Genomic DNA, 18,639 nt, shown 5'->3' on the forward strand with positions numbered 1-18,639 from the left:
CAAGTGGTTAGAAGATATTATTTGTGGACGATTGGTAAATCCCCAACATAACTCACCCTGCACACTCAGAACCACATCTCATAGAGAAGGTCACAAGCAGTCACCACACATACTGTTTCTTACCGTGCACCCTGATCGGACTCTAAGATCCACACGCTTACTTACATGAGCTGGACAAACAATGTGCGAGCACATGGATATCCTAAAACTGGAAATGTGGGCTATATGTAATAAATGATAATTAAGAACAGGGGCAGTCTGACATGAGTGCAGGTCTTTTGAGAAATATTGCTCAAATTTAGTGAACTGAGCGATCCAGCTCACACGCATACTTTAGTCCTGTTAGGATGTAGTAGCTGGAGCATTCAGCTGTGAGGTGAAACAGTGAGATGTTTTATCGGAGCTGCATCACAAAGCTTCTCTTCTCCTCTCTGGAGCCTCTTCAGTCTGAAAATGACTACGGAAACTCCCTTTACCACAGCCCTGCTATCGCTGTGGGAGTTCATTATACACACAGACTGGCCACACACATGAATGCACATGCAATACACACACATATTCATATTGTATGTACAATACACACACATGCAATATCTATTGTGGGAGATTATTACACACACACAGTCTATGACATGAACAGTGGTGGGCAGATGCGTATACCATTCACCACACTATAAATTAACCATCATGAATATGTTTCTGTGGACATCCCCTGCTCCACCCATGCAGACAGACTCCCCAACAGCCATCCACCCACAGTCCCTCCACCCACAAGGTGTAGGGTGTGTGCGCGTCAGGGCCAAGCATAGAGTGGTGCGCCTGTGTTCAGATGGCAGCCGTTACAGTAAAACAGACAGAGATGTAAAACCACGGAGGGGTCACAGGGTCACATGTCAGGGGTTGTTCTACTCACGCATTTGTACACCTACACTTGTGCGGACCCTCATTGACATAATGCATTCTCTGACTTCTAACCTTAAAGCTGTATTAATCAGTATTTTTTTATACTGTTCCATGGTTAACCAGCTAGTAACTAGCTTTGTCTGTCTCCTGTTTGGTGCTGGGTAGGCAGCTTACAGTGGGTTTATCTGAGCTTTTTTGCTGAAAATGTGTATCGTGAAAAGAGTCAAACCCACAGAGAATATTATCACATTTCCAGTTGCTCTCTATGGGGCGTTTAAGCATCTTTTGGCAAATTGTTTTGGTTTGGTTGTTTGGTTTTATGGCCGCAACTTTATTATTTCAGTTCACTCCCACCGCTCTCCGCAGAAAGCTAATAACCAGCAGACAAAGTTATTAGCTACCTGGTAAACATAGTGGAGCGTTTTATCATTAGAGTCAGATATTTCCCTCAGAAGTTGGTGGAGACCAAAACAGAGCTAAAAGAGTGAATGTTGGTCTCATATTCGACCAGAAACTCGTCTCCAAATGAATGATCATGTTTCTCTGCTTCTGCTGGATGTGTAAATAGTCATTTAAACGCTCTATAAGGTGATAATATGTCAATTATGTGTTTACAGTTTATTGTACTGCCCCCAGGTGGCCAAAACATCAATTAATGCAGGTTTAACCATCACTACTACATGCCTAACCCCAGCTGGGCAACATGTCACAGTCAAATTGATCCTAAGAAACATTAAGATACATGAGCACACACTGATGCAGGCAGCTTTTCAACTTGATTAAAGATCAGGTAATTTCCCTCAGAAATCTGCTCCTACACAAGTCACACAATGGAGCTTTAAATGTTGTTTCATTAGGTGAAACCTTACATACATTTACTGATTTTTACAAATCATTAAATCAAAACCATAATTAAACAACAAATTGAAACCAACAGTGAGGAACACCCGATGGACGTGCGGCACAGCCCTCTCTCACAGTTTGACATCTCAGGAAGCTCTTTCTCCGTGGCTACATTCGAATCATAGCCGTGGTGTGCAACCTGACAGGCTAAATTCAGGGAAAGAAAAGTCCCATATCCTGTCTCACAACACTCACTGCAGCTGTACGACTCCTTGGAGGTCAGGGTTACTCACTAATGGCCATTAACTAGACTCTGATGTCATCTGCTGGTGAATTTGGGGTATGACATCTCATCAGAATTTGTAGAAATCTTTATTGATATTGTCAGTCAAAAGTACATTATCCCCTAGAACGCTCAGTAAAAACGGCCAAATAATTCACATTTAAGGCCATGACACTCTCATAAAATTGGGAGGCAGCGTTGCAGTTGATAGTAAAAACAGAGCGAAGGGTAGGATTCCCCTTCTCTCATTATAAACCAATCAAGCCATCAATAAAACCAAACTGTTACCAGTCAGGAACAGCAAAACCCGACAGGGATGCTGACACTTCCTGGTCTGAAGTCCCTTTGAGTTAGAGGTGTTCGGCCTGGACAGGGTGAGTGTCAGAGGTGCGTGGAACAAAACTGTTCTACTGTGGAGAGTACAGTGGAGGATGTGCAAACTGCACCCATTCCTCCAAAATAATAAAACTTCACTGGTTTATTTAAGAGGTCACAGTGAACCTGGGGGTTGTGCAATGCCGACAGCTCTCCTGTCGCAATATGTCAAATGTAGACAGACAAATAAGAGGCAACATAAAAAAGGAAAACTAAAACACAACAGGTGAGCTTTGTTCTTCCCTATTTACAAAGTATTAATGAACAGGAATCTGACCAGAACAGTTTCATAACTCAACAGGTGAAGCTGTTACATTCATAAAACTAATTAAAGAAAGAACCAAGTTCTGGTCTTGCACAGGTTGAAAGTCGTTCAAACGTTGGTAGGGGATTTTCTTCTTCAGATGTCCAGTTAGTCAGTAGCTCATCCTTCAGCAGAAGAAGTGGGCTGTACCAGAGTGTCTTCTCCAGAAAGGTACAGTGGTTGACACATTAGTAGACAGTGTTTGTTTGATCTTAAGTGAATTAAATTTTTAAAATAAACAAAAAGGCCTTATTGTAGGGACAAAAAAAAAAAAAGTACAAAGACATGTCATTCTTTCCATTTATACACTTCAAATAAAACGTCTGCAATTGTGCCACTTCTGTCAAACTGTAGAACATTATAAAGTAAAAACAAATTGGATTCAAGCCATCCTGAGAACAATTTGAAAATAATAAATACACCCTGGCCAGAATGACGGAGCACCCTCCTGTTGAATGAAGGTGTGTGTGTGTGTGTGTGGCAGATAACTCAGTCCAGACCGTGTCTGTCGGTGTGTTAGTATCCTTGTAGTCCATTGTAAATCTTCTGTACCGAGCCCTGCTTCAGAAGGCCCCGAATACCTGCAACAACAGAATGATAACTGTTATCAGCAGCATCATATCTGTCATATATATACATATATCAAAAGTGTACCGTGATTCTACTGGCTACTGATCTGACCACGTCTCCCAAATATTCGACACCCAAAACTTAACTCGGGAACAAATACATGTTTCAAGTGTATAAACTATTGACTTAAACTTTATCAACATAGTGTATGTCACAGCATGAGAAACCCATTTGACTCAGTGGGATGAACATGTGTTTGCCTTTTTTTTTTTACCATGACATTTTCAATAACTCAGTATACACACACACCACAATTATGGCTGTAACTAATGATTATGAACATTATTAAATCAATCTAATGATTTTTAATTTGTCAGGTAATTATTTAGTCTATAAAAAGGACAATTGGTCATTGCATGTGTATAGAGTCTAGGGTGTTTTTTCCTCCATTTCAAAAACCACAAAAGATTCCACTTATGATAGGAGTCAGAGAAGCTAGAGCCGACATTTTTTGCCATTTCTCTTTGGGAAACTACTTAAACATTATCAACCAATATTTAAATGAATGACTTGAAAAAACAAAAAAAAAAAACCAGCCCATTGCTTCACCTTAAAAACACTGATGCCAACACATGTCGCAGCACGAACCATATTGCTGCGGCATGTTATTTAAGTGAGTAACTAAGTGCAGTCTCAGAATTTCCTTTACAAATAAAAGACGACATTTACATACATTTATTAGCGAGGTGGCACTCCAGCAATTTAGTAGTGTTTTTTCATAAAGTTGGGTGAGTGAAGCCGTGGACGGTGAGTTATCCTGACTTTCAGTCCCTAGTATGGGTCAAGCTCCAATCACTGAACCTTAACATTTTAAATACTGCAATGCAACTAAAAGCATCTGCCTGGTAAATACTAATAAAGTAAGTCATGAAGTAAAGTAACTTTTCCCCCAACGCCGATCCCGTCAGGACCAATGTCCCAGCCTGTCGTTTAACACTTCCTTCATTCTCACCATCTTTCTGCTGTTCATCGAGCTGTGTCAGAGGAAACTCCACATCGAAGGTGATGATGAGGGAACCTCGGATGTTGATGTTGTCAAAGTTTGGCAGGCCCTCTCCTTTCTTCCACATGCGAGCGCCGGGCTTGGTGATCTTATCTCTCACAATATGGACCTGTCAGGCAAAGACAGATGCAACCATTCAATTTAACTGGTGCATTCAATCACATACTCTTTTTTCTTTTCTTTTAATAATATGACACTTTAAAATGGTCTTCTACCAACTTTTAATAATCTGAGTTCTGAAAACAATGTCCCATATATTGGGACAGCTCTGTAAAAACACAAAGTATATACAGAACCTTGTGTCCATCCAAATGTGTAATGTCCATCTCAAAGCCGACCAGTGCCTCCACCAGGGAGATGGTGACGTTGGTGTACAGGTCATCTCCTCTGCGTTCAAACACAGGATGTCTAAAAAGAAAATCATTTCACATTACTCTTGTCGCTAATCTAATATTTGGCAATGTAAGTATATTGTTGCAGACCACAGACACACAGGAAATACAGCTTTTTCATACTTCAACACTTTGATGCGGAATCGTAGATCTCCAGGTTCGCCATCGATGTGAGGTTCCCCTGTGGTCACATATAAGACGTTAACAACAGGTAACATTTGAAAAACAAAACAAAAATAATATATATATTAAGCTTTACGTAGATTTACCTTCTCCAATGAAAGGGTACTCCATTTCATCTCTCACTCCCTGTTCAATTTCTACCTCCAAGGTTCTCTCTTCATTTACCAGCCTGTGATTAAGAATACATAATAGAAAACATGTGTTGTGATATTTGGCTTCCACAACTTCTTTCCTAAAAATTATTAATATACACTCAGCTGCCAGTTTATTACGAACAACTAGCCAAAACTAATGCAGTCTAATACAACAGTCCGGCTATAAAGCCTCCCTTCACGAAGGCTATAATGTTCAGTTTCTGTTGAAACTGTTTTAGAGAGGTGTTGATCCAACTGTATGGTTATTTTGGAGGATGTAGTTTGTGGTGCTGTTGAACTGTATTGCATTATACAGAGGTGTTTCTGTTATTTAGCCTACCCTTAAATGATAAATCGGGTGGACAAAATAATAGAAACACCTGTCAGTATAACGCAATACAATTCAACAGCACCACAAACTGCAGCAAAATGACCATACAGTTGAATCAACACCTCTCTTAAACGGTTTTAATACAACGGTCAGTTTGGAGGCTGAATTGTACTGCGTTACAGCTACGTTGACGACAGGTTTTCCCGCCATTATTGAGGCTGGCGATGGCAGTTTTACCACAAGCAATGACTTACTTTACATTGGGACACTCATCGCACACCATCTCCTGAGTCATCTGGAAGCGGCCAGGCCCGAGCTGCGTCGTCCTCATCTCCTGTCTGCAGTTACACTTCCTCTTGCCGGGGGCTTCTTTGGCTACAGGCTTCACACGTACGACCTGTGCGACGAAGCAGTTTTATAAAAGTTTATTAAAAAGTTAAGTAAAAATTATTAAAGTAAGTAAATTACCAGGGAGTAAATCAGATGATGGATCAGCACATTTTGCAGTTTGACAACTTAAATCTCAGTCTCTCTCTCTCTCTCTCTCTCTCTCACAGTCACACGTACTTCTATCTTTGTGAGGACCGTCATTGACACAGTGCATTCCTTAACCCACTTACCCTAACCATCACAACTAAATGCCTAACCATAACCTAATTCTAACCTAACCCTTAAAACCAAGTTTTAAATAAAAAGCCCTTTGAAGTTGTGAGGGCCGGCCAAAATGTCCTCACTCTGTAGGTAAAAAAACGTGTTTCATTCCTCACTATGTAGCAAGTACACACACACACACACACACACTTTGTTACAAACGTCAAATATGGATAAATGAGTGCAGGTGCTTCATTTAGAGAACAGGATTTTCTTCTCACCTCAACAAAGTTCCCAGAGTACACCTCTTCAAGTGTGACCTCCAGGTCTAGTATGATGTCATTTCCTCTGGGGATGTTCCTGTCCTGTTGCTGTCTGTTGCCTCCAAACATGAACCCAAAGTCACCGAAGAAGCTACAGGAGGACGACAGAGTGAGAGTGGTAGTAGCATCGGTTTTATATGCATCTATTCTATCTCTACACACATTTATAAAAACACTTGGCTACAATTGAATGCCAGTACATTTGATATCCATGTTTTTTTGGAGCGTGTTTGTAACAAATATCCCAGAAACACATGTTAATATAGTAGAATGTCCCTCAAGGGATGGTTCACCCTATTTTCTGTTATCACTAGTGGTATCTAGCTCTCTATCTATTTGGTTTTGGTTTAATTTGTCCAGGTTTTGAGATAAAATGTTGCAGATTTCTCCACCAACCCAATTCAATAGAATCGAAAGTGTCACACTGACACAGAGTCAGCGTGACACTTTAGTTAAACACTTTGTCACTTTCTTTGGTAAAAAAAAAAAAAAAGTAGCTCCAGTGTAACGTAGCACATAAATGTATAAAACAACCGGAGCTCGTGAAGCCAACCTGGAGAAGATATCGTTGTGTGAGCCGTGGTGACCCTCTTTGAGTCCATCTTCTCCGTACTCGTCATACTGTTTCCTTTTCTCCTCATCTGAGAGCACCTACAAATAAACAACCTGTCAGTCACAGAACGAACGATTTCTACATTGTTTTTACTCACATTTCATAGTGTGTGGAACCAATAACATAAACACCTTTTCAATACAATGTAATCCAGTACAACAAAACACGCACACCATCAACACCTCTTTTACAGTCTTAACAGCACTTGAATATTCACAAAAGCAGTGTTATTTGCATACTGAATTGCATGTCCTGTACAGGTGTCCTTGTGATATCCACTCCCTGTATATCAAATCACATGACTAAATAATCACTGTTATTTTTAGGAGCAATGAGAAAATGTGATAAGGAAACACCTGCTTATCTGAATCCACTCCCACTCACTCATCCACGTCTGGATTTCCTAATTGCCAGCTGTTCCGCGTAACAGCCAATCAGAGGCAGCCACACGGTCTAGTCGACCAATCACAGCGACTGTACCGTTTCCAACAACAACCAAAAAGCTAGCGTACAAAAGACTTCTGTATCGGTGCCTCAGGCGCTTCCGCACACAATCACATTTCCATACAAAAACTACAATATGGTTTCCTGACAGTTACGTAAATAAAACCATCTTCTGAGTCAAAGCGAGTTCACTTTTTCCTCTTCTCTTAAGCTATCACTGGCATTAAGCACACAGTAGCTATACACCCACCTCATAGGCTGCTCCCAAGTCTGCAAATTTGTCTTGAGCTTTTGGGTCGTCTGGGTTTCTGTCGGGGTGTAACTGGAGAGCCAGCTTTCTGTAGGCCTTCTTGATGTCCCTGATCGATGCACTCTTGCTCACCCCTAAGATATTATAGAAATCTCGCCTTCAAGAGAGAAGGAGGTGACAATGGGTTATATACAGAGGATACAGAGGCAAGAGCAAAATGTACAAGACAAGAACAGCTGTAGCAGTAACAGTCATGCTAGCTAGCTAGCTACAGTCACCGAGAAGGAAGCCGGTTTAGTTTCCCCTGGTATGAAGAACAGCTGTAGCTAGACAACACTGACACTTTACAGAGGGAGTTATTTTGATAAATAGCTAGCTAGCTAGCTAGCTACAGTCACCGAGAAGGAAGCCGGTTTAGTTTCCCCTGGTATGAAGGCTAGCTTTCTAGCTAACTAAAGCTAGCTAGTCCTCCAAAACATGGCCGTTACATTTCTAAGTTGCGGTCGTTGAATGTAAACGCTTAACTAGATAACAGGAAAACACTTATTAGCAAGTTAGCTCGGCGTGTCAGCCCGCTCCTGTCTACTCCACACATGTAGGACAGCTCTGGACCAATCACAATGAAACATGTGTACCACCTGGCGATGCTGTTTCACCGGAGACTTAACGTACTCCCCCGACTTACCCCGCAAGCACCGCCGTGATAACATAAAGAAACAGGCAGCACACATTGCAGAGACTCATCCCTTTGGTAGCCATAGATCCCAGTATTTTATAAATTAAGTAGCGAAAGAACAGCCGGCTTTTGAGGGTCGGGAAGCCGCTGCCAGTCACAAGCCTTCTTCCTCCTGTCAGAGAAAGCACCACCCGCTGGATCCGCCTCTCAGTCAAAACCCCCGCCCCCCATTAAAGAAACACCTCTCATCCTTAATTTGAATATAGCATCCGTTGATCTATTGTGTAATGGTTTGCTCCAAAGTTAAAAATAAATAAATAAATGTGTGTATGAATTCAACTACAGCAAAAAAAATAGCACATTTGTGTGTGAAAACAGCCTTGCAGGTGCAGGCTAAAGCGCGCCCCCGCGAGCGGCGCGCAACAGATGCCTGTTCGGGTCTCGGCGAGAGGACGGCGCCAAATAGGAAGAACCGCAGACGTGTGTCGGGTCTGCCTCTAATCACAACAAACCAGAGTCAGCGACGGGGACTCGTTCTCATCTTTGCTTCCACTTATGAGTAACTTGACCCGTCGAGACGGAACATCGCGTTGCCTGGACGAAGACAAAGGCTGAAAGTAAGAGAAAAGACACGGTTGTCCCCTTTGCCTTGCTAGCCTCGCTAGCTAACGGTAGCTAAGTTAGCAAGCGAGCCCTAGTTTGGTGAAGTTAACTTTTAGGAAAACTTATTCTTCCAGCTGTCAAGCTGCCTTTCACATTCCGTCACAACAACAAGAAGTGAGTTTTGTGCATATTTATTTCCTGTCTGACTGGATTAGTTTCAGCTGAGAGTCAGCTTTGTTAGCGTGCCAAACTTGATATTATGATGCCAAGTCGGGTGTTGATGAGCAGCCTGGTTGCCAGTTGTCATGGGAGCATCAAAGCGTCATTGGGGCATTACAGGAGATATTTGCCGCCATGTTAAATGAACGACATATGACGCTTGTTTTCAAAACGTCTTTTTGTTATCATGGTTGTGCACTTGTAAGGTGAGCCTTACTACAGGTGGTTATTGAGAAAGGCTGCTCCCTCAGCTCCCCCCTCAGTTAATCTCTAAATTTAATGTTCAGGAATATAATGCAATAAGTCATGTGATTTTTTTAAAAGTTTGACTTTCACTAGTCAGTGTACCGTGCTTGCTTACATTGTTCTCCTATACTGTGAATTTGTTGCATGTCAGTGTATAATGTGTCAGACTTCCACATCCTTTTTGTTTCCTTTCTCTTTAGACATGGAGGCAGACAGTGTGAGTATATGGCCACGCATGGAACCCTTCTTACTGGGTGCCCTGCAGGTAAATATACTCTTCCCACCTATTAAATATTAATGATATTACCCAGTGGATGCGAATGTTGTAAAATAACTGGCGTTAATGCCATTGTAGGTGTCTCCCTCCTCCAAGCTCAGCCTGCACTATCTTCGCAAGATGGCAATCTATGTGCGAACACGGGATGGCTGCTTCCCCATTTTGGGCTGGCCCATGTGGAGGCATATTGCCTGCGGAAAGCTACAGCTTCCAGAAGACCTTGCGTGGCTCTACTTTGAGACATTTGACCTTCTTATAGGCCACACTCCGGAGGAGAGGCTGGAGTGGGCAGAGTGTCTTTCTCAGTGCTCTTCCAAAAGCGAGCTGGACGAACAAAGGAGCAAGGTGGGGGGAAAAAGGACAGGGGTGGAGTACAATTTAGTTAAAGATTATGTGTGCAAATGGCTCAATTTACTAAAGAATGTAATACTATCTCATTGTCTCGGTTAACTTCTTTGTATCATGTCTGATTCTTTCATGAGGGTGTGCTGCACATTGCATTATTGTGTTTTGCCCCAGGCAGAGGATAATGTTGTTGTTACCCTGCTCTCAAATTCCAGTACACATTGATATGCACTCCTTGTTTCTTTTTCTCCTTTTCACTCCAGTTGTCCGTGGACACACTGCAGTTCCTCCTCTTCCTCTATATCCAGCAGCTGAACCGCGTGTCTCTACGTACCTCTCTGATCGGTGAAGAGTGGCCCAGTCATCGTACTCGCTCCCCCTCTCCATCAGACCGAGAAGCCAAGACTAGCTCTCAGAACAAGGTCCTTGTTACTGTGAAGGACAAAAGACAGACTGATAACATTATTGCATGTTTTTACAATATTCTGTAATTCGGATTACTACCTATTGCCCAGTGCAAAACATCTACTTGATCAAGTTTAAAGCGCGAATGTTCTTGTCATCTCTCAGTTCTTCGTGATGTGCCACTCAGTCCTTTTTTTGTTTCTGTTTGGTTCAGCAGAACTGGGATGATCAGGCCCACCTGTCATTTGTGCAAAGCCATCTAGCTGAGATTCTGGAGCTGCTGGTGGAGCCAGGACAACTGTCACAATCTGGACAGGCCCTTAGAGATTGCCAGGTATGTGGACAGTCAGCACACGTCCTGCATTACTTTACAGCAACAAACTTAAAGCAGCTATAATCAATATTTTCATAATAATAATGTGAAAGGTGTCGCTCGTAGCGATGAACCTACAGAGAATTATCACCTGAATCTGCAGCTCCCCTCGGCTTTACGGATTTTTATAGTGAGTTTCAGCTCATTGTTTATCTGTCTGGTCCTCAACTTTACTGTTTTGGTTCACTCTCACTGCTCTCATAGTGTTGTTTCCTGCAGCAGCAGGCAGCTGTTTTCAGAGAAAAAGCTCTTAAAAACCCACTGTACACTACCTGCTCAGCAGGCAGACACAGTTAGCGACTAGCTGGTGAACATAGTGGAGCATTTAGCAGCTAAAGAGCCAGACTCAGGAGTTGGTAGAGGCCAAAAACAGAGCTAAAAGAGAGCGAATGGACTTACATTCGCAAGGTGGCCACAAACACGACTCCAAATTAATGATCATGTTGCTCCGTAACGGCTAGATGTGCGAACAAACAACTGTTGCTAACAAGTTCACCATATCAACTTTAAAAGGTGATGATATGTCAATATTGTGTTCACAACTTGTTTCTGCTGCCCCCAAGTGGCCAAAAAATCAGTTATTGCAGCTTTAAGATTTAAGATGCCGGTATTCATTACAATTGAGAACCATCAGAGTAAAGAAAACTGTGACATCTAATTTCCGTTAAAGCAAAGCACGTATTTCTTTTTAATCCTCGCTTACAGAATAGCTACTGTTTGTATGCTTTTTGAAATTTTGACTGAAATGAACATTTAAAACAAATTACCATTCACATCTTATGCTGCATTATAGCTATTTGATCGTGTTTTGCCAGATATCCCTGGAGTCTGTGCGAAGCTTGGGCCTGCTATTGGAAGGCTTGGTTTGCCATGGCAGAGCTGTTCAGCCTGTCCACAGGCTGCTGACTAAAGGTCCGCTCCAGACACAAGCTGGCTACTCTGCACTCAGCCGCTCCTTCCCCCTGCACAAGCTACTTTCGTGTCTCCAGCGCAGCCTCACACTCAACCCCTTTGGGATGACTGCCTGCCTGCGCTCAGGCAAGAAACTAGCCTGGGCTCAACAAGGTATCCTAAAATCTTCTGGAATTAGGTTTTATATTGCTGTGTCTTTACAGTCATCACTCTTTCTCTACCTGTCTTACATTTCTTTGACTGTCTCTTTGTTCTTTGTTTGTGCATTCTAGTGGAGGGGGCCATGAAGAGAGCCAAAATAGCCCGAAACACCCACATGGCTCCACCTGGCAGTAAGATGGTGCTGATGTCGCAAGTCTTCAAACAGACCCTGGCTAAAACCTCCGACAAGCTGGCCGGTGCCAACATCAAAATCCACAGATGCTCAGATGCCTTCATATACCTTCTCTCACCTCTCAGGTAAGGTTTGCTTCCATTAATATGGGTTGTGTTGGGGACTTTTTGGGACACAGTTCATCTGTCATGGTTTTGTTCCGTATGCTCCCTCAGATCAGTCAGTGTGGACAAATGCCGTGACAGCACAGTGGTTCTGGGTCCTGTTGAGACCAGCGTCCACATCCACAGCTGCCAGAACCTGCGGGTGGTGTGTGTGGCCGGCAGGATCGCTATCGGAGCCTCCTCATGTTGCACTGTCCACGCCTTGACGCCCACTCGCCCCCTGCTCCTACCTGGAAATACAGACATTACACTGGGGCCTTTCCACACTTTCTACCCCTCCCTGGAGGATCATATGGCCAGCGTGGGGCTGGCTGTAGTCCCAAATGACTGGGATCGGCCGTTGCTTCTGGGGACCGAGGGCCTCGTCAACCCCTCACTCAACACATCATCCAACCCAGACCCTGCCTGCTACCGCCTGCTGCCCCCAGCTGAGTTTCACACACTGGTTGTGCCTTTCCAGATGGAGGGCGACACATGTGAGGTGCCAGGGGGATTGCCCCCTCCATATCAGGCAGCACTTGATGAAAAGCAGAAGAGGATACAGAACTGGCAGAAGACTGTGATGGAGGCCCGGCTGAACAAGTGAGTGGCAAATCAGGACCTCTTAACACCGTTATCAATAAGTGGAATAATTTGATAGACTTTCTAATAGCATTTAACACTCGGCCATCTATGCATGCGCAAAAATAAGTTTTTATTATTCCATTATCCGGCAGGCTATTTTAGTCAGTGACGTAACAGCCATTCCAAAGATCAATAAGAATGTGATTTAGCCACTCAGCTGGTGAGATATTATGGAGTTCAGTGATGGCATGGCGTCAGAAAACATGCTCGAGGGGCTCTTCGCTCTACCTGACCCTGACAGCACAGGGAACAACAGGGAACTCATCATAGGATGCTTTTTCATGGGGGGGGGGGAATCCTTTGATCCTTTTTGAATTCTATATTACAGTGTTTTAACACCAACCTCTCCCACATCTTTTTCCTGCTCTGTAGTTGACCTCTTGTTTTGTTTTTCTGTTGTAACTGATTTCTCATTTATGTTCTCAAGGGAGCAGAAGCGGCAGTTCCAGGAGTTGGTGGAGGTCAAGTTCCACAAGTGGCTTCTGGAGAAGGGGCACAGGCAGGAACTTGACAGCCTTATCCCACCCACGATAGCCTCTTTAAAGGACTCCGATGGGCCTGCAACAGACATGCCCCGAGTTAATGACTCCAAACATATTAGGACTGGACGGGCAGTGAGACAGTCACCTATGGCTTGTTGAATTGTTGGGTTAGCCTTGTTTGGGTCTCAGCCAGCAGGATAATTACACGTGTAAATTAAGGTAGCGCAACAGTATGCACAGACAGGCTACATATGGTCTTACTGATATTTGGAGCTCCTGTAAGTTCTTACACGCTTACTGCAAGTATTATTGTACAGTATGTTTGTGGTTGTTTACACCTTCTTCCTGGCAAGTCTGGAGTGCTTGATCCAGCTTTTATAGCAACTTATGTCCCACTCATTCCTGAGTGGAAGGCTGGTATGAGCTGCTTTACAATTCCTTCTTAAGAAAAGGCAGCTAAGTCTTTAACGTGTCGAGTTAAAGTGGGGAGTGGATTGGCATGTTGTAAAACAACATCGCAAGCACCACTCTTTTGAGGAGAGCTGTAGACTTTAAAAAACACAGGTTTAGCATCTGTGAAGTCACCGTAGGCTTTTAAAGGGACATTTTGAAAAAGCTTAGATTTGAGTTTACTGTTGAATGTAACCTCTTTTTTTTTTTTTTTTTTTTTTGGGATGAAAAAAAATGAGTGCAGCTGAGGAGGGTGCTGACAGGCTGAGAGACCTGTCAGTCATGCAGACATGCCCAAAAACATGTTCTCTTAAAACATTAATAGCTCATTAATTTAATAATGATTCTCAAAATCTACATTAAGACACACAGTTTGGAAATCCACTTACTACCCCATGTTCTTGTGTGGAATTTTTTTTGTGTAAACTCAATAGAGTCAGCATTTAGAGACCATTAGAAGATCTTAAACTTAAAGCACTTGTGATTGGTATGAATACTCTGCAATGGTGGTTGCTGCTTTAGGGGAAGCTGTGGAGAACCATAACTGCTGTGGACACTTCGGGTCTCTTTCATACAGTCTGGAGTGATTGTCACCATTTCCTCCCAAACTATGCCCACGTATGTAAACTACATGCTATTTTCTGTTAAAAAAAAAAAAAAAAAAAAAAGACAATGTTATTAAGGGAAGTTGACATTTAAAAATTTAGCACTTTGGGTGTTAAGGACATGTTAGAGCACCTACACTTACTTGCTCAGGTCATTATTTTTTGTGTTTAATAGAATATTAAAAAATAGAAATCAAGCATTTTCCATTATGGGGGGGGAAAAGGAAGGAATATAACAGGTTAATGTAGGTATGTGATTGCACCGTCCAAACGTTGCCATATTTTATGTACATACAGGGTAAGTCAATACGTGTAGCTACACTGCTCTCCGTGGGCTGAACCTTTCAAGCATGTGGCCACACCCCAATTATTGATCTCACAGTAGGTGTTTTCACCAGCTGTCAAAAGGAAATATTTGCTCTGACGTCTGTGACTGCTGTGTGGCCACAGGTACAACATGAAAGTTCAGCAGCAAGTTTTCTGCTCTGTGATTTATTGCAGGCCTGCCCTTTCATTTCTTCAGTACAGCCGAAATAGCTGACCTGCTGACGTGCCAAATGAGGCTAAATTTAACAAATATTTGGTCAGTTTGCAGTACTGTTGCCTAAATGTATGTTTATTTTTGTATTAATTCACCTGTATGAATATGTATATTTTAGCATGATAGTAAGATTATTTTTCATAAATCTACCCTCCCTCAGAACTATTTTTAGCATTTACTATGTCAGCCCGTTAGCTTCCTGTTTCCGCACTTCCACTCATGACAGCATGCTAAATTTTGAGTTTGGGACAGATTGGGTCTTACATTACATACAATAGAACAGCTGCGTGTGTCTTCAGGGCAGCATTTGAATTAGTTATGTGAAGTTAAGGGAAGATGGACTTGATAAATATAGGTACTGTTAAAATGCTGTTACACATTAGAGAATATTACTGTTAAGTTTTCTAAATGCTGTGATGTATCTCTTCATTTTCAAGACGAAAGTGATTACATTGTAAAATGCCTTACTGCTGTTGCTTACTCAGAAAACGTACCTGTTGATTTGAACACACGCACCTTTATGCAGTTACTATATGAAGAGCACAATATAGTTTTTGATTATTAAATGAATAAAGGTTTTGAATAAAACCAGGTCACCTCCTGCTTATTGTTTTGGATGTTTTGATTCTGTCTTTATCTTTGGACATAGAAATATGTTACATGTTTGCTATAAAGGGAACCAGTTATTAATTAAGTTCATCTGAGTAATAAAGAAATACACTAAAATGCACGAATCCATTCATACTTACAAATAGTACTATTTGTTGCATCTGGTTATGCAACACTACCAGTGGTGGAATGTGACTAGTACCAAGTATCAGAAATACTTTATTGATCCCCGTAGGGAAACTCTTTGTTACAGTAGCTTGCCTTTACGTCAGTGCACTGTGTTGATGGCTTTGGTCAGCTGGAGGTTAAAGCTGCACTGTCCATTGAAAAAAACATATACACTTGTGTATAATTTTGAGTTACTTGTATTTTACTTGAGTATTCCCATTTTATGTTACTTTATACTTCCACTACATTTCAGAAGGAAATACTGTACTTTTTACTCCACTGTATTTGTTTGCCTCTAGTTACAATTTGCTTTGCTGTCACACATTTTACATACAAAATGTATAATGAGCTCAAATTAGTTCCACATTGACCAACTACAATGGTAAAATGCAGCTTGAAATCGATGGATACATCAGTAATAATAATCCAATATATAATAAAATATATGCAATATATAATAATATTCACAGGGACCCTTTTCTGCAAGAGTACTTCTACTTTTGATACTTTAAGTACATTTTGTTGAGAATATTTCTGCACTTTTATTTAAGTGAGATTTTGAATGGAGGGCTTTTACTGGTAATGGAGTATTTTTATAGTGTGGTATTGCTACTTGTACTTAAATAAAGGATCTAAATACTTCCACCACTGAACACTGCTCTATCTGGATTCATCCATAAAGCAGAAATAAGTCATGAGTTGGCAGGTCCTCACCAGGTGGGGGCAAGCTGGTGGAGCTGGCATGTGTGCGGGGGTTGGGCACTGGACCCAGCCAGTAGAGAAGTAGGGTCAATGGACGCTTACCATGCCCGGCCATTATGCCGTAATCCTGCTTCGCTTTTCTGGAAAAACTGAAAGCACTAGAATCACTGACTCAATTTTTGGATCTCATTTTCATGACAAAGCGATCGTTCCCCTTTTACCTCCACTGTTGCTGTTTATAAACGTGGGAAAGCGGGGATATAAAAGGGACTGGTGAGAGACCAGTGCAACATCGAGACCTCAGGGGAACCACCACTACCATCACTTAACATCACCAAGGCTATCCCACACATCATATCCAAGATGGGCAGGGTGAGTTAAGACAAAGCGGGACTGGCATTGACGTAGAGTCAGGAAACACTGGCATGTAGGTTAAGTATGAATGTGTGGGTTTAAGTAGTGGACAAGGCTGTATATGTGACCCCCTCTGCAGGGATTATTGGGGTTCGAACCCATTTTAATTTGGCTTACAGGTGAGGCAAGTGTGGACTGGCCAGTTGCTTTGCAGTACTGTGTGTTGATGGCTTTGGTCAGCTGGAGGTTAAAGCTGCACTGTCCATTGAAAAAAAAACATTGCTAAAAGAATGCTTTTCAAGGCTTTCCAATGTCAGAAAAGCTTTTTATAAAGTTTGTGTGATAAAACAGTGACAGTCAGATGGACAATCACTGACCTTTGCAAGATGAACCACCCATTAGAGCATCGAACACAGACGATGTGAAATCTGGATGAGCGCTAAGACTCCCATGTGTTGTCCCCCAGATTGTCTTCTACGAGGACAAGAACTTCCAGGGCCGTCGCTATGAGTGTGACAGCGACTGCTCGGATTTCCACTCCTACCTGAGCCGCTGCAACTCCATCCGGGTGGAGAGTGGGGCCTGGGTGGTGTACGAGAGGCCCAACTACATGGGCTACCAGTATGTCCTGACCAGGGGGGAGTACCCAGACTACCAGCGCTGGACGGGCCTTAACGACCGCCTCAGCTCCTGCAAGATGGTCCACTTTGTAAGTCAGCCATCCCCTGTGATCTGACCTGCTGCTGAGATCTAATCGACAGTCTGACCTCTTTTATTGAATGTGCTGAACGTTGTGTGCAGATCTCTTAATTAACCTCTAACCTGTACAAATGAGACTCCTAGTAGGGTTAGTCCTCAGCTGTGAAGCAGAGGGCTCTGACTTTGTGGGTTATGAACTTGAGGTTCATGACTCAGACGGTCAGAAGTTAGGTGAACTGGTAACAGCCACAGTGAGTGCACATCAGAGAGGTCATGCTATGGTGTTGATGCTACCAGTGACCGCGGGGTTTGTCAGTGGAGACCAGTACTTAGGTCAGTCTATTTGCACGATCAGGCTTTGGTCCAACCGACCCACAGCCTGCAGGCAGATTCAGGGACACCGCTTTCATACAGAAATCGATCTAGTTAGTGCAAGCAGCATGTGTGCAGTTTGAAGAATTTATAACGGCATAAAACAGCGAGCAAACAGAATGCAAACAATGAGGGATGGTGTTTGATTAAAGTCAGTTATCTGACTGATGCAGTAGATCATGCCAGACACACTGAGTATGAAAGAACAAACGCTAGTTCACCACGAGAGCCTATTTATACATGCAGTGCTACAAATATATTTCCCTTTTGTTAGAGGCAAGTCTCATCTCCCTATATATCCCCCCTTCCCCTCTTCTCTAATCCCACATCCCCTCCCTCTTTCCCAACCCCCTGCACTAACTACCACCTCCACTCTCCACCTGCTACCTCTTTCTACCGGTCTTTCATTTTAACCCCCTGCCATCTACTCCCATACCTCTACTATCTCCCTTGCTTCCTCCCATCACCTTCCAGACCAGTGGGACCCTGTACAAGATGCAGCTGTATGAGAAGGCAGACTTCGGGGGTCAGGCCTTCGAGGCCACAGAGGACTGTCCCTCTCTTCTGGAGAAGTTCTGCTGGAGGGAGGTCAACTCCTGTAAGGTCTTTGACGGCTGGTGGGTTTTCTACGAGCACCCCAACTACCGTGGACGCCAGTACTTCCTTGAGAAGGGGGAGTACCGCAAGCCAGGCGACTGGGGTGCTGTCAGTCCTACGGTCCAGTCCTTCAGGCGCTTCACTGAATGATTTAACCGCCATCCAAAACATTAAAAGAAAACAACTATGTCAGATTTTACTATAATCTTCATTGACTATTTTGTGATTTTGAACTGAGGTCTCACAAATAAAAACCTGTCCAGTAAGCAGACTGAAGACA

At 42.8% G+C, this 18,639-nt stretch overlaps 3 protein-coding genes across 3 annotated transcripts; 2 read left to right on the forward strand and 1 right to left on the reverse strand.

The window, feature by feature from the left end:
* Positions 1-1,502: 1,502 nt before the first annotated feature.
* dnajb11 (DnaJ heat shock protein family (Hsp40) member B11) lies at positions 1,503-8,494 on the reverse strand. Its single transcript, XM_044217347.1, has 10 exons — positions 8,288-8,494; positions 7,603-7,759; positions 6,849-6,946; positions 6,254-6,386; positions 5,636-5,778; positions 5,003-5,085; positions 4,857-4,914; positions 4,638-4,749; positions 4,291-4,450; positions 1,503-3,289 (listed from the first exon to the last, which is right to left on the reverse strand). The coding sequence occupies exons 1-10, from the start codon at positions 8,359-8,361 to the stop codon at positions 3,225-3,227; spliced, it is 1,083 nt and encodes a 360-aa protein (XP_044073282.1). The 5' UTR covers positions 8,362-8,494; the 3' UTR covers positions 1,503-3,224.
* A 146-nt stretch (positions 8,495-8,640) lies between these two features.
* Positions 8,641-15,461, forward strand: tbccd1 (TBCC domain containing 1). Its single transcript, XM_044217338.1, has 9 exons — positions 8,641-8,895; positions 9,547-9,611; positions 9,702-9,968; positions 10,232-10,390; positions 10,591-10,707; positions 11,562-11,811; positions 11,931-12,117; positions 12,208-12,738; positions 13,208-15,461. Exons 2-9 carry the CDS (start codon positions 9,549-9,551, stop codon positions 13,419-13,421), a joined length of 1,788 nt encoding a protein of 595 aa, XP_044073273.1. The 5' UTR covers positions 8,641-8,895; positions 9,547-9,548; the 3' UTR covers positions 13,422-15,461.
* Positions 15,462-15,591: 130 nt separating this feature from the next.
* Positions 15,592-18,595, forward strand: crygs2 (crystallin, gamma S2). The gene is made up of 3 exons (XM_044217351.1): positions 15,592-16,709; positions 17,158-17,400; positions 18,237-18,595. Exons 1-3 carry the CDS (start codon positions 16,701-16,703, stop codon positions 18,507-18,509), a joined length of 525 nt encoding a protein of 174 aa, XP_044073286.1. The 5' UTR covers positions 15,592-16,700; the 3' UTR covers positions 18,510-18,595.
* The last annotated feature ends 44 nt before the right edge of the window (positions 18,596-18,639 follow it).

This window comes from Siniperca chuatsi, linkage group LG12 (assembly GCF_020085105.1).
Source record: "Siniperca chuatsi isolate FFG_IHB_CAS linkage group LG12, ASM2008510v1, whole genome shotgun sequence".
NCBI classification, from domain to species: Eukaryota; Metazoa; Chordata; class Actinopteri; order Centrarchiformes; family Sinipercidae; genus Siniperca; species Siniperca chuatsi.